This window comes from Mesoplodon mirus (assembly GCF_964341445.2).
Source record: "Mesoplodon mirus genome assembly, chromosome: 3".
Classification (NCBI taxonomy): Eukaryota; Metazoa; Chordata; class Mammalia; order Artiodactyla; family Ziphiidae; genus Mesoplodon; species Mesoplodon mirus.
Window position 1 is genome coordinate 122087518 of NC_138978.1, and position 23250 is coordinate 122110767.

Genomic DNA, 23250 nt, shown 5'->3' on the forward strand with positions numbered 1-23250 from the left:
CACATCTTTGGGCAAGACAATTAAAGAAGACATGCAGGAGGTGGAAATGGTTCAGTGAAAACAAAAGCTCAAGGCTAGTAATAGGAAAGTGACATTTACTTTTACTTCTGAATTTAATCCCATCAGACAGTCTCCAAGGAAAACTGTCCAGTAAGCTGTCAGCAGCAAACTTCATATTTTCTCTCTCATTGGGTTAGGCTTGCTTTCAAAAAAAAAAAATCAATTTGTGGGATATCATTTCTTCGTTCTCTCCTCTGATCTTCTGCAGACCACACTTCTTTGATGTCTCTTTGCTTATACTGCGTTCTCATCATACCTTCCTTCTAAACCTTGTTCAAGGCTCATCTCATGACTGAACCCCTGCTTAAACCCATTTCCTACCCTCTAACCAGTATCCTTATCCATGCAATGCTCTTAGGAGTTATTCATATGCTCTGAATGACTTTGAATTTCTAAATGAGAGAAATAGCATGGATTTTCCTAAACAGTAGGTAATAGAAAAGTTTTAGATTTAAATACATCACATAGGGACTTCCCTGTTGGCTTGGTGGTTAAGAATCTCCCTGTCAATGCAGGGGACACAGGTTTGAGCCCCGGTCCAGGAAGATCCCACATGCTGCAGAGCAGCTAAGCCTGTGCACCATAAATACTGAGCCTGCACTCTAGAGCCTTCGAGCCACAACTACTGAAGCCCATGCACCTAGAGCCCGTGCTCCACAACAAGAGAAGCCACCACAATGAGAAGCTCGTGCACCGCAACAAAGAGTAGCCACCACTCACCGCAACTAGATAAAGCCCGCGAGCAGCAACAAAGACCCAATGCAGCCAAAAACAAACAAACAAATAAATTTATAACAAAAAATGAAAAAATATACATCATATACTTTGGGTCAGCATGTTGTACTTTCAAAGAGATTTATGTTATACAGATATGAAAATCAGTTTTCATTTCCAAACATAGGGGTTAAAGAGAAGAAAATTGACCCAAATGGAAGGAGATTGCAAAGGTATTACACCATTACACCTTCTCTGTATTCATTTCAGCAATCTATACATTAAAATAGACCAAACACAGAGAAAACTAATATTGCCCCTACCCAAGAAGGACATGAAAAACTATAAATAATGTCATATTATATTCATAATATTATGTATCAACTGAATACTTTACAAAGATTTTAAAATCATAAAATAAAATAACAAAACTCTTTGCAGTTTGAAAATTGAGTAAAATAGAATTAGAACATGAAGTATCTTCTTATGTAGAATGTGTGTATGTACATATATGTGTGTGCGTGTATATATATATAGATATGGATATACAGTTTTCCATTAATTGCTTTAACTTTTCACTAAGATTAATTTCTGTAGGTTCCATGTCCTTCAATAGAGTAGAAATTGAGACCCGGGGGAAGATGGCAGAAGAGTAAGACGTGGAGATCACCTTCCTCCCCACAGATACATCAGAAATTCATCTACACGTGGAACAACTCCTACAGAACACCTACTGAACGCTGACAGAAGACCTCAGACTCCCCAAAAGGCAAGAAACTCCCCACATACCTGGGTAGGGCAAAAGAAAAAAGAATAAACAGAGACAAAAGGATAGGGACGGGACCTGCACCAGTGGGAGGGAGCCATGAAGGAGGAATGGTTTCCACACACTAGGAAGCCCCTTCACGGGTGGAGACTGTGGGTGGCGGAGCGGGAAAGCTTTGGAGTAGCAGAGGAGAGCGCAGCAACAGGGGTGCGGAGGGCAAAGCGGAGAGATTCCCGCACAGAGGATCGGTGCCCTCAGGCACTCACCAGCCTGAGAGGCTTGTCTGCTCGGCCACCGGGGCGGGCGGGGCTGGGAGCTGAGGCTCGGGTTTCGGGTTACGGTCTGAGCACAGGGAGAGGACGGGCTGGCGGCGGGAAGAGAGCCTGAGGGGGTTAGTGCACCACGGCTAGCCCGGAGGGAGTCCGGGAAAAAGTCTGGAGCTGCTGAAGAGGCAAGAGACTTTTTCTTCCCTCTTTGTTTCCTGGTGCTCGAGGAGAGGGGATTAAGAGCGCTGCTTAAAGGAGTTCCAGAGACGGGCGCAAGCCTCGGCTAAAGGCGCGGACCCCGGAGACGGGCGTGGGACACTGGGGCTGCTGCTGCCACCGCCAAGAGGCCTGTGTGCGAGTGCAGGTCACTGTCCACGCCCCCTTTCCGGGGAGCCTGATAGCCCGCCACTGCCGGGGTCCCAGGATCCAGGGATGGCTTCCCTGGGAGAACAGAGTGCACGGTGCGACTCGGGCTGGTGCAACGTCACACTGGCCTCTGCCGCTGCAGGTTCACCCCGCACTCCTTGCCCCTCCCTTCCCTCGGCCTGAGTGAGCCAGAGCCCCCGAATCAGAGGCTCCTTTAAACCAGTCTTGTCTGAGTGAAGAACAGACGCCCTCCAGCAACCTACACGGAGAGGCGGGGCCAAATCCAAAGCTGAGACCCGGGAGCTCTGAGAACAAAGAAGACAAAGGGAAATATCTCTGTGCAGCCTCAGAAGCAGCGGATTAAAGCTCCACAATCAAATTGATGTACCCTGCATCTGTGGAATACATGAATAGACAACGAATCATCCCAAATTGAGGAGGTGGACTTTGAGAACAAGATTTAAGATTTTTTCCACTTTTCCTCTTTTTACAACGAATTATCCCAAATTGAGGCGGTGGACTTTGAGAGCAAGATTTCAGACTTTTTCCTCTTTTCCTCTTTTTACAACGAATTATCCCAAATTGAGGAGGTGGACTTTGAGAGCAAGATTTACGATTTTTTTCCCCTTGTTCTCTTTTTGTGAATGTGTATGTGTATGCTTCTGTGTGAGATTTTCTCTGTATAGTTTTGCTTCCACCATTTGTCCAAGGGTTCTATCCGTCTGTTTTTATTTTAAATTTTTTTAATAATTACTTTTTAATTTTAATAACGCTACTATATATTATCATACTTTGTTCTATTTTACCTTATCTTCTCTCTTTCTCTTTTTCCTACCTTCCCTTCCTCCCTCCCTCCCCCCTCCTTTCTTTCTTTCTTTCGTTCTTTCTTTCCTTCCTCCCTCCCTCCACCCCTCCCTCCCTCCTGACTTTTTCTTTCTTTCTTTCCTTCCTCCCTCCCTCTCTCCCTCCTTCTTTCTTCCTTCCTTCCTTCCTTCCTTTCTTTCCTTCTTCCTTTCTTTCTCTCTCTCTTTCTTTCCTCTACTAATTCTTTCTTTCTACTTTTTCTGCCTTTTATTCAGAGCCGGGTAGATGAAAGGCTCTTGGTGCTGCACCCAGGAGTCAGTGCTGTGCCTCTGAAGTGGGAGAGCCAACTTCAGGACATGGGTCCACAAGAGACCTCCCAGCTCCACATAATATCAAGCGGCGAAAATCTCCCAGAGATCTCCAACTCAACACCAGCACACAGCTTCAGTTAACGACCAGCAAGCTACAGTGCTGGTCACCCTATGCCAAGCAGGTAGCAAGACAGGAAAACAACCCCACCCATTAGCAGAGAGGCTGCCTAAAAACATAATAAGGCCACAGGCACCCCAAAACACACCACCAGACGTGGACCTGTCCACCAGAAAGACAAGATTGAGCCTCATCCATCAGAACACAGGCACTAGTTCCCTCCACCAGGAAGCCTACACAACCCACTGAAACAAACTTAGCCACTGGAGACAGACACCAAAAACAACGGGAACTATGAATCTGCAGCCTGCAAAAAGGAGACCCCAAACACAGTAGGATAAGCAAAATGAGAAGACAGAAAAACACACAGCAGGAGAAGGAGCAAGAAAAAAACCCACCAGACAAATGAAGAGGAAATAGGCAGTCTACGTGAAAAAGATTTCTGAATAATGACAGTAAAGATAATCCAAAATCTTGGAAATAGAATAGACAAAATGCAAGAAACAGTTATCAAGGACCTAGAAGAACTAAAGATGAATCAAGCATCAATTAAAAACACAATAAGTGAAATGAAAAATACTCTAGATGGGATCAATAGCAGAATAACTGAGACAGAAGAACGGATAAGTGACATGGAAGATAAAATAGTGGAAATAATTGTTGCAGAGCAGAATAAAGAAAAAAGAATGAAAAAAAAAGAAAAAAGAATGAAAAGAACTGAGGACAGTCTCAGAGACCTCTGGGACAACATTAAACGCACCAACATTCGAATTATAGTGGTTCCAGAAGAAGAAAAAAAAAGAAAGGGACTGAGAAAATATTTGAAGAGATTATAGTTGAAAACTTCCCTAATATGGGAAAGGAAATAGTTAATCAAGTCCAGGAGGCACAGAGAGTCCCATACAGAATAAATCCAAGGAGAAATACGCCAAGACACATATTAATCAAACTGTCAAAAATTAAACACAAAGAAATCATATTAAAAGCAGCAAGGGAAAAACAACAAATAACACACAAGGGAATCCCCATCAGGTTAACAGCTGATCTCTCAGCAGAAACTCTACAAGCCAGAAGGGAGTGGCAGGACATAATTAAAGTGATGAAGGAGAAAAACCTGCAACCAAGATTACTCTACCCAGCAAGGATCTCATTCAGATTTGATGGAGAAATGAAAACGTTTACAGACAAGCAAAAGCTGAGAGAGTTCAGTACCACCAAACCAGCTTTACAACAAATGCTAAAGGAACTTCTCTAGGCAAGAAACACAACAGAAGGAAAAGATCTACAATAACGAACCCAAAGCAATTAAGGAAATGGGAATAGGAACATACATATCGATAATTACCTTAAATGTAAATGGACTAAATGCTCCCACCAAAAGACACAGATTGGCTGAATGGGTACAAAAACAAGACCCATATATATGCTGTCTACAAGAGACCAACTTCAGACCTAGAGACACTTACAGATTGAAAGTAAGGGGATGGAAAAAGATATTCCATGTAAATGGAAATCAAAAGAAAGCTGGAGTAGCAATTCTTATATCAGACAAAATAGACTTTAAAATAAAGACTACTAGAAGAGACAAAGAAGGACACTACATAATGATCAAGGGAGCGATCCAAGAAGAAGATATAACAATTGTAAATATTTATGCACCCAACATAGGAGCACCTCAATACATAAGGCAAATACTAACATCCATAAAAGGGGAAATTGACAGTAACACACTCATAGTAGGGGACTTCAACACCCCACTTTCACCAATGGACAGATCATCCAAAATGAAAATAAATAAGGAAACACAAGCTTTAAATGATATGTTAAACAAGATGGACTTAACTGATATTTATAGGACATTCCATCCAAAAACAACAGAATACACATTTTTCTCAAGTGTTCATGGAACATTCTCCAGGATAGTTCATATCTTGGGTCACAAATCAAGCCTTGGTAAATTTAAGAAAATTGGAATTGTATCAAGGATCTTTTCCAACCACAATGCTATGAGAGTAGACATCAATTACAGGAAAAGATCTGTAAAAAATACAAACAGGGCTTCCCTGGTGGTGCAGTGGTTGAGAGTCCACCTGCCGATGCAGGGGAGACGGGTTCATGCACTGGTCTGGGAGGATCCCACATGCCGCGGAGTGGCTGGGCCTTTGAGCCATGGCCGCTGGGCCTGAGCGTCCAGGGCCTGCGTGTCTGGAGCCTGTGCTCCAGGGCGGGAGAGGCCACAATAGTGAGAGGCCCGCATATCACACAGACACAAAAAAAATACAAACACATGGTGATTAAACAATACACTAGTTAATAACGAAGTGATCACTGAAGAAATCAAAGAGGAAATTTAAAAATACCTAGAAACAAATGACAATGGAGACACGACCACCCAAAACATATGGGACGCAGCAAAAGCAGTTCCAAGGGGGAAGTTTATAGAAATACAATCCCACCTTAAGAAACAGGAAACATCTCAAGTAAACAACCTGACCCTGCACCTAAAGAAATTAGAGAAAAAAGAACAAAACCCCCGCAAAGTCAGCAGAAGGAAAGAAATCATAAAGATCAGATCAGAAATACATGAAAAAGAAATGAAGGAAATGATAGCAAAGATCAATAAAACTAAAAGCTGGTTCTTTGAGAAGATAAACAAAATTGACAAACCATTAGCCAGACTCATCAAGAAAAAAAGGGAGAAGACTGAAAGCAATAGAATTAGAAATGAAAAAGGAGAAGTAACAACTGACACTGCAGAAATACAAAAGATCATGAGAGATTACTACAAGCAACTCTATGCCAATAAAATGGACAACCTGGAAGAAATGGACAAATTGTTACAAATGCACAACCTGCCAAGACTGAATCAGGAAGAAATAGAAAATATGAATAGACCAATCACAAACACTGAAATTGAAACTGTGATTAAAAATCTTCCAACAAACAAAAGCCCAGGACCAGATGGCTTCACAGGCGAATTCTATCAAACATTTAGAGAAGAGTTAACACCCATCCTTCTCAAACTCTTCCAAAATATAGCAGATGGAGGAACACTCCCAAACTCATTCTATGAGGCCACCATTACCTTGATATCAAAACCAGGCAAGGATGTCACAAAGAAAGAAAACTACAGGCCAATATCACTGATGAACTTAGGTGCAAAAATCCTCAACAAAATACTAGCAAACAGAATCCAACAGCACATTAAAAGGATCATACACCATGATCAAGTGAGGTTTATTCCAGGAATGCAAGGATTCTTCAATATATGCAAATCAATCAATGTGATACACCATATTAACAAATTGAAGGAGAAAGGCATATGATCATTTCAATAGATGCAGAGAAAGCTTCTGACAAAATTCAACACCGATTTATGATAAAAACCCTGCAGAAAATAGGCATAGAGGGAACTTTCCTCAACATAATAAAGGCCATATATGACAAATCCACAGCCAACATTGTCCTCAATGGTGAAAAACTGAAACCATTTCCACTAAGATCAGGAACAAGACAAGGCTGCCCACTCCCACCACTCTTATTCAACTTAGTTTTGGAAGTTTTAGCACAGCAATCAGAGAAGAAAAGGAAGTAAAAGGAATCCAAATTGGAAAAGAAGAAGTAAAGCTGTCACTATTTGCAGATGACATGATACTATACATAGAGAATCCTAAGGATGCTACCAGAATACAACTAGAGCTAATCAATGAATTTGGTAAAGTAGCAGGATACAAAATTAATGCACAGAAATCTCTGGCATTCCTGTACACTAATGATGAAATATCTGAAAGTGAAATCAAGAAATCATCCCATTTACCATTGCAACAAAAAGAATAAAATATCTAGGAATAAACCTACCTAAGGAGACAAAAGACCTGTATGCAGAAAATTATAAGACACTGATGAAAGAAATTAAAGATGATACAAATAGATGGAGAGATATACCATGTTCCTGGATTGGAAGAATCAATATTGTGAAAATGACTCTACTACCCAAAGCAATCTACAGATTCAGTGTAATCCCTATCAAATTACCACTTGCATTTTTCACAGAACTAGAAAAAAATTTCACAAATTGTATGGAAACACAAAAGACCCCGAATAGCCAAAGCAATCTTGAGAACGAAAAACGGAGCTGGAGGAATCAGGCTCCCTGACTTCAGACTATACTACAAAGCTACAGTAATCAAGACAGTATGGTACTGGCACAAAAACAGAAAGATAGCTCAATGGAACAGGATAGAAAGCCCAGAGATAAACCCACGCACATATGGCCAACTTATCTTTGATAAAGGAGGCAGGAATGTACAGTGGAGAAAGGACAGCCTCTTCAATAAGTGGTGCTGGGAAAACTGGACAGGTACATATAATTGTATGAAATTAGATCACTCCCTAACACCATACACAAAAATAAGCTTAAAATGGATTAAAGACCTAAATGTAAGGCCAGAAACTATCAAACTCTTAGAGGAAAACATAGGCAGAACACTCTATGACATAAATCACAGCAAGATCCTTTTGGACCCACCTCCCAGAGAAATGGAAATAAAAATAAAGATAAACAAATGGGACCTAATGAAACTTCAAAGCTTTTGCACAGCAAAGGAAACCATAAACAAGACCAAAAGACAACCCTCAGAATGGGAGAAAATATTTGCATACGAATCAATGGACAAAGGATTAATTTCCAAAATATATAAACAGCTCATGCAGCTCAATAATAAAAAAAAGAACCCAATCAAAAAACGGGCAGAAGACTTAAATAGACATTTCTCCAAAGAAGACATACAGATGGCCAAGAAGCAGATGAAAAGCTGCTCAACATCACTAATTATTAGAGAAATGCAAATCAAAACTACAGTGAGATATCATCTCACACCAGTCAGAATGGCCATCATCAAGAAATCTAGAAACAATAAATGCTGGAGAGGGTGTGGAGAAAAGGGAACATTCTTGCACTGCTGGTGGGAATGTGAATTGGTACAGCCACTATGGAGAACAGTATGGAGGTTCCTTAAAAAACTACAAATAGAACTACCGTATGACCCACCAATCCCACTACTAGGTATTTACCCTGAGAAAACCCTAATTCAAAAAGAGACATGTACCAAAATGTTCATTGCAGCTCTATTCACAATAGCCCAGAGATGGAAACAACCTAAGTGTCCATCATCAGATGAATGGATAAAGAAGATGTGGAACATATATACAATGGAATATTACTCAGCCATAAAAAGAAATGAAACTGAGCTATTTGTAATGAGGTGGATAGACCTAGAGTCTGTCATACAGAGTGAAGTAAGTCAGAAAGAGAAAGACAAATACCATATGCTAACACATATATATGGAATTAAAAAAAAATGTCATGAAGAACCTAGGGGTAAAACGGGAATAAAGACACAGACCTACTTGAGAATGGTCTTGAGGATATGGGGAGGGGGAAGGGTAAGCTGTGACAAAGTGAAAGAGAGGCATAGACATATATACACTAACAAACGTAAGGTAGATAGCCAGTGGGAAGCAGCCGCAGAGCACAGGGAGATCAGCTCGGTGCTTTGTGACCGCCTGGAGGGGTGGGATAGGGAGGGTGGGAGGGAGGGAGACGCAAGAGGGAAGGGATGTGGGAACAGATGTATATGTATGACTGATTCACTTTGTTATAAAGCAGAAACTAATAATGATTAAAAATAGAGTAGAAATTAATTAAGGGTCTGATTTTTTATTTGTGTGTTTTCTGATTCCTGTAACTCCCTACCTTAAGTTGTTGCCAGGTACAATACTTCCCTTAACTTGTTGCCAGATACAATACTTCTTATGGTCTAGAAATACTCAGTAATTTCACTGACCATCTTGGCTTCCTTTTACTATTAATATTTTTATCATCAACATTCAATACCTTAGCAGCCACCACTAGAAAGAACATTTTAAAACTTATATCCATATAAAACATGATGGTTTATACTGCATTTTCAGATCTATTATCTCTTTTAATAGTAATAACATAGAACGAGATATGATGGTGATATTACCCTGTTTTATAAATAGATAAATCAAGGTTCAGAAATGTTAGGTGACACAGGCAAGGTCCCCCAGCTAGGAAATATAAGAACACAAGTTATACTTGTCTAATATTCCTTTTATTTGAGTTAGCAAAAAAGACAAGGACAACCTTGACTCCTACATGCCAGTATTAGTTCTTCCATACAGTAAGATCTTCTATCCCTTGTCTCACCTACTTCTTTCCATTATATGTACCTGGCTTCCATCATAAGTCAGCTGGATAACAGATAAATCAGTCAAAAAAATACTCCCTATCAATCTAAAAAAATGAATTACCTCTTGCTCATAAGAATGTCTTCCTGATTCTTTGCAATGTACTCACTTAAATGTCTACAGTATTCAAACATGGTTTCCAGTATCTATTTCTGGATTTCATGGCTAAGGTACAGATAATCGAGGCCTGATGGTTTTTCATCTTTTTTTTTTTTTTTTTTTTTTACCTTCTGTAGGGGCAGCTGTTTTTCCAGCAATTCCTGTCTGTGGGCTTCAGAAGCTTCCAGCAGCTGTTCCCAGAGCCTCAGCAGGGCAGCATGGCGCTCCTTAATGGCTTCAGTCTGGCTGTGCTCAGCAGCCACTAGTTGGTCCTTCAGGTCAGTTATCTCAGACAGTCTCTCTTGCTGGAAGCTCTGCAGACTGGCATGCAGTGTGTCCTGAGAAAGACCCATAGAGAAACTGTGAACAGAAAAATAATGTAGATTCCAAGGGGTCGTTCATACCTGGGTTCCACCAGATTGGACCTACACAAGAGTTTAGAGTGGTGCCCAAGGAAAATGAAATAGGACTTAGAGACTTTTGTAAACATTTGGGATTGGAATTATAGTCAAATTCCCGTGTTTTAAAATTGGATTTTAGATTAGGTACAAAATTAATATTAAGGGAGTATTGGAGCATGATGTGATATTCCAAATATTTCTGAATCAAAACTAAATCCTTCTTAAGTCTCACATTCTAAAACTCTTTTATATCATTTATTAGATTTTGCATTCTAATTAGCAGTAGTACACTACTAGAAATTGTGGAAGTATTCAAACTAACAAAAGACCTTATACAGGTGCCAGTTATACAAATGATTGTGTATGTGTGTGTGTGTGTGTGTGCACAAATGATATCAGAATCACAAAATTCAGGATATTCCACTTCCAGCTTTAACAGGGTGGTATGTATTTGACAAATTCTCCCTTTGAGAATAACTTTTAATGCTGGATAAAAGTACAAAAAATCAGCTGTTTGAAAGGGATCAGAATGTAACTCAGGTAGCTATAACTTGAGGGATCAAAATTCCAGGGAGAAGGAAATAGTAGCAAACTAAGAGTAATACTCTCTGTCACTTTTCCCTTTGAAGTGTAAGCTGTACAGGATGAGGTAGTGGAGGAAGAAGATGCTCAGATCTTTTGATCATCTCATGGAACTAAAGGCACAAAAATAGGAGTTCTAGGAAACTGGGGAATCCACAGTTTGAGGAAATCATGAAAAGGGAGCTGCAGAAAAGGAGGCTCAATAATCTCCCTGTATGTCCCCCTCAGGGTATTTATAGATTCCTAAACACAAGTCCTAGAAGTCAAGCAGAAATTGTAGCTAAGAATGTAAAATCTAAAGAATCTAAAGTCTAAAGAATCTAAAATCTAAGAATTTTCTGCAGTCTCACAGTGCTGAGATCAGGACACATCAATTAGGAGCAGACTTAGTGAAAGAGGTTTAGTTGAAACCTCTGAAGTCCCTAGTTTTAAGAGCAAACAGAAAAAGGCTAGTCCTCAGGAAAACTGAAATCACATCTTGAATCATTACTGAAAAAAGTGGGGTTGGATAGGGGATAGGGTAGAGGAGGTGTCAAATTATAGCTTTAAATAAAACTCATGAATTAATTACTTTAAATGTAAATGGATTCACTACTCCATTAAAATCATCAATAGATAATAAATCAATACTCATCTATATTATATTTATAAAAGACACATCTAAGACATACAGATACTCTGCACTTCTATGTTCATTGCAACATTATTCACAGTAACCAAGATACAGAAGCAAACTAAGTGCATGTCAACAGAACAATAGATAAAGAAGATATGTGATATACACATATGGAATATTATTCAGTCAGGAGGAAGAAGGGAATCTTGCTGTTTGAAACAACTTGGATAAAACTTGAGGGCATTATGTTAAGTGAAATAAGTGTCAGAGAGAAAGACAAATACTGTAAAATGTTACTTACATGTGGAATCTAAAAAAGCCAAACTTAGAGAAACAGCCAAACTTAGAGTACATTGGTGGTTGCCAGGGGCTGGGAGGTGAGGGAAATGGGGAGAAATTGGTCAAAGGGAACAAACTTCCACTTATAAGATTAACAAGTGCTGGAGAGCTAATGCACAGCATGGTGATTATAGCTAATATTTCTGTATTATGTACTTTAAAATTGTTGAGAGTAGATCTTAAATGTTCTCACCTTAAAAAAGAAATGGTAATTATGTCACAGGATGAAGGTGTTAGCTAATGCTGCAGTGGTAACCATTTTGCAGTTTATAAATGTTAAGCAGAGACTAATAAAAAATATAATAAATAAATAAATAAATAAATAAATAAATAAATAAATGTTCCAAATCAACAACAAAAACAAAAAAATATAAAGGCATAGAAATATTTTTTAAAGGGTTGGAAATAGATATACATTGCAAAGAGTAAACAAAAGAAAATTGGTATAGCATACTCATATGTGAAAAAAATTTAAGAAGTGTTAAAAAAAGTGTTATTGGAGAGAAAGAGAAACTTCATAATTAAAAGAATCAATTCATCAAGATTATTTCATAATTCTAAATGTCAACACAACTTTTTACCTAGCTTTAAAATATATAAAAGTCAAATATTTAAATAACATAAGCAACAAAACCTGATAGGTAATATAAATTATTGCAAAATACACATTCTTTTCAATTGTACAAAGACTATTCACCAAAAGAGACCATTTGTTGGATATAGACCTCCTAAAGTAATATAGATGGTGTTTTAAAAATACAGATGAATAAAATAGATATAAATGTCATAAAAGATAATTAGAAAATTCCCAAATATTTGGAAATTAAGAAATAAATGACAGAATAACCAATGGGTCAAAAAAGAAATTGCGTTAGAAATAACAGAACATTTTTAATTGAATGATAACAAAAATAGCATATGAAATTTGTGAGATGCAGCTAAGGGTTTACTTAGAAGAAAATGTATATCCTCAAATCAATATATTAGAAAAGAAGAATGGTTAAATATTTTACAACCTCAATATCCGTCTTAAAAATTTTAAAAATCGAGGGAGGGAGACGCAAGAGGGAAGGGATATGGGAATAGATGTATATGTATGACTGATTCACTTTGTTATAAAGCAGAAACTAAAAAAATTTTTTTTTAAATCAAGTAATATCAAAGGAAGTTAAAAAATAATAAAGATATAAAAATATATTAATAGAATATAGTACAAAAATACAACAGAGAAAAATTATATAGCCAAAAATTGGTTCTCTAATAAAAATGAACACCTACTGGCAAGACTGATGAGGGAGAGAAAACTAGCAAATTATCTCTATCACGAAGGAAAGGGGAACAATATTATAGGTCTTACAGACAATAAAACCACAAATTTACGAATGAAATAATCCTGTGTGAAGCTTCTGTGTGTTGTGGGTCTTGGACTTCACGGGCATCTATCAACAAGGCAACCCTGCTCTCACCTGCTTTGCCAGGAGAGTGAGGAAGGCAGCGAGGTCTGCACCATTGCCATTGATCTTCAGGCTTGTTTCTTTCTCAGCTGAAGAACAAAGATAATTAATAAGAAGGGAAATAGAGTTGGTCTTGTATCAGCCGTGGTAAGGAGAAAAGGAATATTTACTATAGACCACAAGAGAGCCTCCTGACTCTCAAAGCAGATGATTCATTGGAATATGGGGAGTGTAGTGTCCAGTGAATTGTTTTTCTAGACTTATGCAGGATAAAACTGACTGAAACAGAGCTGGAGCCAACAGGACTTTTGAATGTTTCATAAGGAAAACTGCAGACTAGAGATAAATTATAAGTAAATCAAACACACAGTTTATTGCCTAGAATGTTTTGTCATGGCCCTATCTTGCTGAATATCACATGTGAAATCACCAGTTTCCAAAAAAGATGTTCTCTGGAATTATAGTACTTAGTTATCCCCTCAGCATGTGTCTCTGTGTGTTTGTGTGTGTGTGGGCATGTGTGTGTTTACACATGTGTGAGTGTAATTGTAATTGTGTCCAGATGGGATAGGAATGAGTAATGAAGGGAGCATCTTTCTTCCCATGGTAAGCAACAGAGCTCCAGGATCCACTCTATAAATGGAATTATCAACATTTCTCCAACCTAAGACCCTGGCCCTCACACGTCATACCTATCCAGGCCTCAGCAACATCAGCCTTCCAGCTGAACTGCTGAAAGTCATAATCATCTTCCAGTTGTAACTTCCAAGCAGCCATTGCCTTGGCTAGAGAAGGGGTCTTTTCTTTTAGAGCCTCTATCTTGGTAGAAATCTTCTCTTTATGCTGACTTTCCTCCTGTAACACCAAGGTCGAAAGGAGGAGAGACAGATATACTGATGTGTGTCCAGGGCCAGAAATGTGAATTCTTTGGTACTATTAAAAAGCTCTCATCTCTCCCATTCCAAATGTATAGCTACTATCTTTTGTTTGTTTGTTTTGTTTACGGTACGTGGGCCTCTCACTGTTGTGGGCTTTCCAGTTGCGGAGCACAGGCTCCAGACGCACAGGCTCAGCGGCCATGGCTCACGGGCCCAGCCGCTCCGCGGCATGTGGGATCCTCCCGGACCAGGGCACAAACCCGTGTCTCCTGCATCGGGGGATAGACCCCTTCTAGGTCTAGTGAAATTATTCTGTTATTCACCTATAATAGCATAATATCTATTCCACCCAGATAATTGTTTCTACCCCAGCATTTGGACAATCTTCTCATGTTTGTCCATATAAGTGTGATCTTCTTAGTTGGCATAAGCATCTTGAAGGTACAGAGTCATCTCTGTTTAGGATTCTTTTGTATTCTTTAGGATTCAGCATTTAGATCACTGAGCCTCCATTAAAACAGGCAGTTAAACAAAACAATGGTTCTCAAATTACAAAGAGGTTTCAGTGGGGTCCTCATCTCTAGAGGCATGCAAAGAAATTTCTTCACATTCTTACAATACTCTATGACCAAAGCAAGTCATGTATAAGATATTTTTAAAGGCTGTATTCTGCAGAGGATAAGAGTAAGAGTGTCAACAAATGATTTTTAAAAAAATTTTAAAAGTGCACCTATAAGAACTTGAAAAAAAAACTTCCAGAAAACAGAAATTGAATAAAAAATTATTTACTGAAACAATAACACAATAACAAAAATCCAGCTTAGGAGAGATTATCAATGTTCTATGTATGATTTTATCGCTGCTCATGATTCTACATTTGGGCCAATCCTTTTTTGAAAATCCTTTTTTTACCCAGAACCCCTAGCACAACTCACCTTGCTCAGGATTTCTTCTCCTTGAGCACACACATTTTGCACTCGGATCTCATGAACAGAGAAGTCATTCTCCAAAGCTTCGAGTTTCTTTAGCAAGCTCTGCGTAAATGAGTCAGTGAGAATCAAAACTTCCAAGACTAGACAATCTATGCCACTTACATTCTGATTCCTTTTAATGCCATTCACCAGGGATGATTCAACTAAATTGTCAGACTAGATGAGTGTCCACTTACTCCTGCATAGCTCCACTAAATTCCTCTCCCCAAACTCTTCACTAGCCAGAAAGGCAATCTTACCAGAAAAAGAGCCAAAGGAATACAAGTGACATTGTTTCTAACTTACCATGTGACCTTAGACTTTTCTGGATTTGGGAATGAGTGTTGATCAAGGTAATACATAAGGATTTCCCCACATTGAAATTTACATAATTCTAGGAAACATTCCATCTAGTAGAAAAATATTAAGTATCAAGAACATCGTATACTAAGAACTGACCTGAAAATATTCTTCTTCCAGCAGAAGAAAGATTCTAATTTTACAGGTGAAAATGTTGACTACTTAAGAAAAGATTCCAATTAAAGAGAAGAAAATTGATCCATTCAGCCTGTTACTCACCTGAGTAGCAACCAAAGTGTCTCCAGAATCCCCTCGGGTAACCATAGCTTCCTTTTCACTGATCCAAGCTTCCTCCTCCTCAGCATTCTCCATGAATTCTAAGTATTCTAGGGACTCTCCCAACCGAATCCCTCTATAAGAGGAAAGTAAACCCCAAAAGATAAGAAAAAACTAGTAAGCAATGGGAATGTAGCAGAGTGGAACTATCTTGTAAGATTTTAATTGGCTATAGGACTATATGGTTATAAGGGAGAAAAATATCCCTTCATTCTTTTATTACTAAGCACTGCATGTAATGTTAAAACTGGGGAGATGTATAAAGTAAAACGGGGATGTGGGGGATAACGTGGTATGAAGGATAACACGTGTAGGGCAACAATGATAAAAGACAGCTGCAAGTAAGCACAAGAGTAGAGGTATATTCAGAACACAGAGGCAGTGTCATTTCTGCCTGTGGTACATGGGGAAAGCTTCATGGAAGACTTGGCATTAGAGCAGGCACTTAGAAATTAGACAGAGATTGGTAGCTGGAGAGAAATGCTGAGCAAGCACTTAAGTATCTTCTCCATACCAACCGAATACCTGCAATTCAAGAAGAGAATTGAGCCTCATAGCCCCAACTCACCGAGCCTTGGTCAACTCTTTGAGCTGGTCCCAGTGTTGAACAAACTGATCCAGCCTCTCCCGGATCTCCTCTCGCCCCACGGCAGCCTTGTCTCCCAGCCTCTCCGCCATATCCAGCACATTCTGAAGAACACACCCCCTCCATGTCACATTACCCCACAACCTCTCCCCATTTATCCACAGTTTCCTTGCAAAGTATCTACTCCTTCACACCCTCGGGCTCATTTACAAACTGGAGGTACTCGAGGTGGTCCTGATAATCCTGGGAGAATGAAGAAAGCTGCAGTAAGATCTAGCAAGCTAAACTTTACCAAGTATTTGAACAAATACATTGACGTTTGCATGAGGCTACTTTCCAGGATCTGCTTTATGCATTATTCGTGGTCACAAGGTGACCCTGCTGCCAAGACAAGACTCAGGGTTGCCCTCTTTCCATACAGCTCAGCTCAGGTACAGCTTTTCCAGATGTCCCAAACTGTAACCTAATTGTCAGCAATTGTACCCTGGACTAAAAGTGCTCCTTCCACGGAAGAGCATGAGTTTCCATGCAGATTCTTCTGTTCACAGGAGACAAAATGTGGAGGAGAACACTAGTGAACTCTACGACTAACTCTCTATGTGACCTTGGCACGCCACCTTCACGTTTTGTAGCCTCAACTTATTTATCCATAACATGGACTACTATTAGATTATCCCAGTCTTTTCAGGTTTCATATTCTTACCTGGATGCTGGGTTCATGTGCCACCAACTCCCCTTCTAGGCGTTTGTGTTTCTTCAGTAATTTCTGAACCCCCTGCAGATCCCTCCCATAATCCTGGGATTGCACTCGTACCAACTTCTCCCTAAGACCAAGGAAAAGACAAAAAATATAGACTTTAGACATCTGAGGTCATCCTAAAATGAAGGTTTTCTAAGAGTGTGTGTTTGGCTGGGGGTGGTGTGGGGGTAAATTCTGGAACACTGTGGTATCATTAATCACAAAGTTAATTAGAGGCAGAGGCTTTCAGCAAAATATCTGACTTATGGCAATACAAGTTAAAATAGCATATTGATCTCTACCATATGCATAGTCGTAACAGCCTTCCCATTACTTCCTTTGCCTGTCTATGTGTGTATCTTCTCCTCTTTGCTCAAGAACTTACAGTAATGTTTCTCTTTCAAAAAATGTGAAAATTAGAGACACACACACCTACATATATACATATACAAACATATATGCATATATGACCTTTGTCATTTTTGTCTATTAATATCAGTAACTAATTTAGGTAGAATAGGTATAAAGAGGAACATTATAGGAATCATAGCCGTTGGATAGGTTCTGAGCATAAAATGTTTGTATATCACCATGAAGCATGGTAAAAGACTTCATAGACAAGATTATATCATCTTACTATTTCTAAAAAGGTTCAAAAATATCCTACTAGTTGCCCTATGCACATTTCTTTCCTCTAATTCGTTGATTACAAGTAAGAATCAGCAGGTTTGTAGAAGAGGAACATGATGAGGCAGGGTGGAAGTAGGGCAAATAATTTAATTTCTAAGATTTTCCAATCATATTTTTTACAACAGAAGTCGAATTAGCAATAATACCATAGCAGGTAGTATGTAACATTTTATGCCAGTGTCAAGTTCAGTGGCATATTACAATAGATACACAAGATACAGAAAGAATCATGACAAAGATCTCATCAGTCCGGTAAGTTGTAAATGCTCAGCTGTCTCATTCAGAATGAGCATTACACATTCTATGAACTATCCAAAACAAATATATACAGTTTCTTAATTTTCTTCCCAGAATGTATGTGAACTGCTTCCCACTCCCTCCATGCCTGTCTCCCTCTGTCTGCGTACAGTGAAAAAATTTGGGAAAAATAAAACCAATGTTCATTTTAGGCTAAGACAGACATGATTAAGAAGTAATGTGAATTGCAAGAAGCAACTATGTATTTCATTTCAGCATCAAATAAGAACATGTTTGGTGGATTATCTATTTTCTTGGACTATCCATGCAATGTGAGCTGGCAGCACATACTCTATCCAGAATTCCTCATTGTCTAGGTCCTGGAAGAACTGGAACAAGGCATAGGCCTCTTTCAGTTTATCATGGTGTTCAGCTGCCAATTTCTGGACATTCAGGAAGCGCTCGTTGACATTATCCCTTTTCTCCACAATCTGGTCAGTATTGAAAGTCCCACTGGAGATCAGATCTGCAGCCAATGTATTCAGGTCCTTGAGTGCATCCTAGAAAGCCCAAGTGTCCTCAGTGAATAGTACAGTATAGGTATTAAGTAGACCCTGGACTTTAACCACCACTAGTTCAAGTTCAAAGACTGGGTCAAATAGATCATTTCTGAAGATAATGAATTTGACCTTATGCTCTTTTAACTCAGATTGGATAAGGGCAAGACCAGAGGCAACATGGATAGCATGGCTACATTATTCGAACTATACATTTGGCCTTCTGATGTTTTCCCCTGTATTTTCTTCCTCTCCCCATATGGAACATTAGACCTTGGTAAACAATGCTGTGTCTCCAAGCAGAACTATCTTTTCACAGTATGACACAGATTGATGGATTGAAATATTCAAGAAGAAGCTACTCTATTGGTAATATTCTTAGGCTGGTCCCACCCAGAACACAGCCTTCTTCTGTGTCTCTTTGCATTCTAAGCCTGCCCCCTAGTGATGTCACAGCGAATATCATCAAGTCCTGAAACTGAACTTAGAAAGCCTTTGACTTCTTGCCCTTTCTGTGGGTATTTGTGTTACCCAATAAAACCGATAATATAAAATGCTCCAGTGTGAAATGAACACCTGTCTGAATGTTTATTACAGCTCCCAGGACACATCTATGCATGATATTAGGATACAACTGGAATTCTCCATAAAATTTTCAGAGTGTATTTGTAGTTCAACTCCACAACATGTGTCCCTTATTTTTTTTTTTTCAGTAGTTCTGTAAAATAAACTTCTATTTTCTCTCAAAGACCAGATCAGATATTCAGCTTTGGAAGAGAGTGAGTTTATATACATAGGTCATTAAAAAGTAAACAAGATCATTTTTAGGATCTACTTCTTGGAGTCTTAGAATCTATTCAATATAATTTAATGAAAATAGGTTAATGGCTCTGAAGCCCATGGACTTGACCTGATTATAATGACTGGTGGATGAGAACACTAAGTTCAGTTTTGCAAGCCTATGTTTTCAAATGGACTCCTAAGACAGGAGAGAGAAAAGTCACAAACATTTCCATTCTGGCCAGAGGAGTGGGATTCCAACACTACTTACCTTTCGGGCCAACATCTCTGTTTCCAATAGCTGATGCTTCTTTAGCAAGTTTCCTGCCGAAGCCAAATCCCTGGCATGATCTTTCATGGACAGCAGTGTCTCTGCCTTGGAATGGAAGGATAAATAAATAAAGCTGCCAGACACAAACTGTCTTTAAGGAGACCAAGATTAGCAAATACATCCCCAAACTTTTCCCAAGAAGAGTCAAGGAAATTGTTCATGCAAAAGTCTGTTTATCTGACAAGTATTTATTAAGCTCCCATACCCACACCATTTCCAGGTATAATTACCTCTGAGAGCCAGAACTCAAAGTCCCGGATGCCTGTGTTGTACCTCTGCTGGCGACTAGCTTCGTTGAGCTTCTGTCCTTTGTCAATTGTTCTCTCAAACAAGTAGTCCCAGTTTTTCTCCAACTCTTCTACTTGACCCTAGCCTCCCAAAATTGAGTGGTCATTATGGTGTTTAGGGTCCTGTGACAACTTGAAAGGATAACGTAGGGAGACTCTGGAGTTAGGGTCTAGTCAAAATCTGCCAGTACTGGAATCTTATATATTGATATTTTAAATCAGTTATGCTGGTTTAAATCTGGGAAAGCAATGGGAGGTGTTAGAAGAAATTTTGAATAAAGGGTCATGGGCTGATTACGGAGGCTGATGCCTAAATATCAAAGCTCTTGTTAGTAGGGATAGAAAATATAAGGCAAGCATGATAACACATAGGAATTAAGTCTAAAGCTTTCTTGGAGGTCAAGGTACAGAGTATGATGGGAGTGATAAGGTCTGAGCATCACTATTTTCCTCCTCCTTTGTGCAAAAATCAAAGGGAAGACAATTAACTATGAAACATATTCCATATCCCTACACGTGGAAACATTGAAAGAGTATAAAAGATTTCTCTTCATGTGCCTTTGTAGCCCAAAACCCATTGTGAGCAGAACCTACCTTCATGGTCTCTTCATTGCCATCACATGCCCTCCTCTCAATCAGAGTGTTCCCCAAGGTGATGACTCCTTTCACCTGCTCAGCTCGGCCATAGACCTCATTTTCAAAGGTCTTGTGCTTCAGATATTTTCTCTGAAGGGAAAGCAGAAACTAAATTACCACCTAATTTAGGAAGCAAGATGAGATAAATTCTGTTTAAAAGGAAGAGTTAACATTTCTATCATAACCAAGGTGATGATAACTTCTGAAGAACTCACTCAACGTTAGACTCAGAAGTCCCTGAAGGCAGTGACAGTGCTCTGACCAGTAAGGAAGTGTTCAGTATCACAAGGTGACCATTCATCTAACAATCTGAGTATATTGAAGTTTTCCAATATTCTTATCTTGAACTTGCCTGAATGTTGGTGGGGTCTTTGTAGGATTCATCACAGGCTATGGGCAGCATCTCACTGATCCATTCTTCTTGGTCCTTGAGGTCATGGTAGAATTGTTTTAGGTCAGCATAGTCTCCAAGTTTTGTTCGCTCAGCAATCAGCTGTTCTTTGAGAGCCTTCCATCTGGAAATCAGGGCTAGATTACTCTCTGTCTTCTACCCTTCCACCAAGCTTTGATGCCATATTCATGAATCTTCTTACTTGCTTACCTGCCCTTTCTCCTCTCATTATTTATATATTTTTATGTCATATATATAACTTAGTTATATATTATTTATTCATATATTTCCTTATATATTACATATATTATATATTATTATGTATTCATATGTTATATATAACACAGTCTCATTATTTTCAGATATAAAATAAAGTGATTAAGTCAGGTAATTTCTAAGGTAACTTCCAAGTCTTTCATTCTATGAGACTAGATCAGAACATTTCCCAAATTTTCAAGATAGTTTTAGGCATTTAGAAATGAGAACTCAGTGTTATCACCATCCTCAATGTTGACAAAGAGGCCACTTTGCTACATCTACCTATAACTCACAAAACAATTGCTCGGGCCTGACCTGTCTAGTACCCGTTGGAGCCGAGCAGCAATCTCTTCCTTGGCATAGTGGTCATCAGCTATGAGCTGCTCAGCAAAAAGTTCTAGTTCAGTGATCTTCTTTTCCTAGATAAAAGAAAGAGAAAAAGCCCAGATGAACAGAAATTAGGCCCTTCGTGCAATCCCAGACTCCCTCTTAGAAAAGGTCTGTGATATCTTTGTGGCTTCACAAAGGGAAACAAAACCAAGGCCAAAAGGTAAATGCCTTATGGGGAGGTGTATTTTAACTCAACAAGAGGAGAAACAATAACGATACAGAAATGAGCTACTTCCCATCTCAGTATGGTGCTGAGTTCCCTATAGAAGAGACACTTCCCATGGCCATTGTAGATGATGATTCCTACATTGGATGGGATGTTAGGCAGTATATAAAATAGCTTCCAATTTTAAAAGTCAAGTTTTAAGAAGCTGGATTTAAAGTAAAAAGTCCAATGTCACAAGTGACTTGGCTAAGACTAAGCCACCATGTGCCCTGCCTACTTCAGAGTTTTCTCTAAGAATCAAATGGGAATTAAAATAAGTATAAACTACAAACGTGTAGAATTTCTGTTATTATTACTAATAGTTATTATTGGAATTCTTATGTTAGTTTTTATTACCTGGGCAGTGATTGCTTTGTCCAAATCGTCACGTTTCTTCATCAAGGCCTCCAGACTGTCTAAGGAACCCTTATCATCTGACCTTAAGTAATTCTCACGTACCACCATCCAGCTCTCAGCCTGATCACAGTTCCCTCGGAAAAACTATGGGGAATAAAGTTAAATGTATATGATATATTCATTCCAAGTGGACAGAGGAAATTACCTCCCCAGTCTCCTGTGATATTGATATAAGGGACCCTGTAAGGGGTGTCAACATTCTTCCAAAAAACATTCATACCATAAATCTTAGCTATACTGGACCTTTTACTCTTCTCTGAAAACATGTTTTATGTTCTCATATAAGCTATACTCCATTCTTGGGGTACTATTTCCCATATCCTATACATAAATACTGGGTGGTTATTTCTTTAAGACTCTGGTAAACACTATTTTTCAGGGTACCATGTGACTGTCTCACTCCCTTCCCTCAAAAGTGTTAATCACTCCGTCTTCCATAATCTCAAAACACTCATACATATTATCAGTAATTATCTTACTGTATGAGAATGATCTGCCTGCATGTCTAATTTCATTACTTTTAGAAAAGGGACACTATCTTACTAACCTTTGTGTTCTCAGGGCCCTGCACACAGTAGGTTCTCAATACAACTCAATCAATCAAACCCTCAATCAATCAATAAAGTATAATCACCCAATTTTACACCCCCATGCCCTGGGACTGACCTCCATTTTGTTTGGCTTTTTTAACAGGAATAAGGAGTAAAGAACACCACAATGAACAGTCTACAGAGCAGGAAATACAATGTCAGATAATCAAGAGATGGCCTAATGCTTTCACCATGGAGGTCCAGTGAAATAAGCACCTGTATTAACCATGTAAAATTGCATAGATGAAACAGAGTGCAGCTAATCCTGCCTAATGATTGGGAATTTTCAGTACCTGCAATTCAAGACACTGATCTAGCATCTTCTTGCGTTGTTCCCAAGCTTTCTCCAACTCATCTCTCTCTAGTTTGACAGCTTGAAGCTTTTCTTCAATGTCAGGGCTGGCACGGTGCCCACTGCTTATAAGATCTGTACCGAAGTCTTCTAAGGCTTGGAAGGTGGGAGCCTCAGCCTCCATTTCAGCAAGATGTTCCTGTGGCAAAA

General features: G+C 39.0%; 1 protein-coding gene across 2 annotated transcripts in view; it reads right to left on the minus strand.

Moving 5' to 3' along the window:
- Positions 1-23250, minus strand: part of SPTA1 (spectrin alpha, erythrocytic 1) — a gene marked incomplete at its 5' end in the record, with an annotated part of 76554 nt that overhangs the window by 10846 nt on the left and 42458 nt on the right. For both annotated transcript variants that reach the window (XM_082613441.1, XM_082613440.1), the window contains 15 exons: positions 9906-10115; positions 13182-13258; positions 13862-14024; positions 14983-15081; positions 15598-15730; positions 16223-16344; positions 16944-17064; positions 18258-18466; positions 19515-19619; positions 19805-19942; positions 20456-20587; positions 20850-21012; positions 21462-21565; positions 22099-22242; positions 23042-23239. In XM_082613441.1, the coding sequence (XP_082469567.1) occupies positions 9906-10115; positions 13182-13258; positions 13862-14024; positions 14983-15081; positions 15598-15730; positions 16223-16344; positions 16944-17064; positions 18258-18466; positions 19515-19619; positions 19805-19942; positions 20456-20587; positions 20850-21012; positions 21462-21565; positions 22099-22242; positions 23042-23239 (2118 nt within the window). The remainder of the gene's footprint in view (positions 1-9905; positions 10116-13181; positions 13259-13861; positions 14025-14982; positions 15082-15597; positions 15731-16222; positions 16345-16943; positions 17065-18257; positions 18467-19514; positions 19620-19804; positions 19943-20455; positions 20588-20849; positions 21013-21461; positions 21566-22098; positions 22243-23041; positions 23240-23250) is intronic.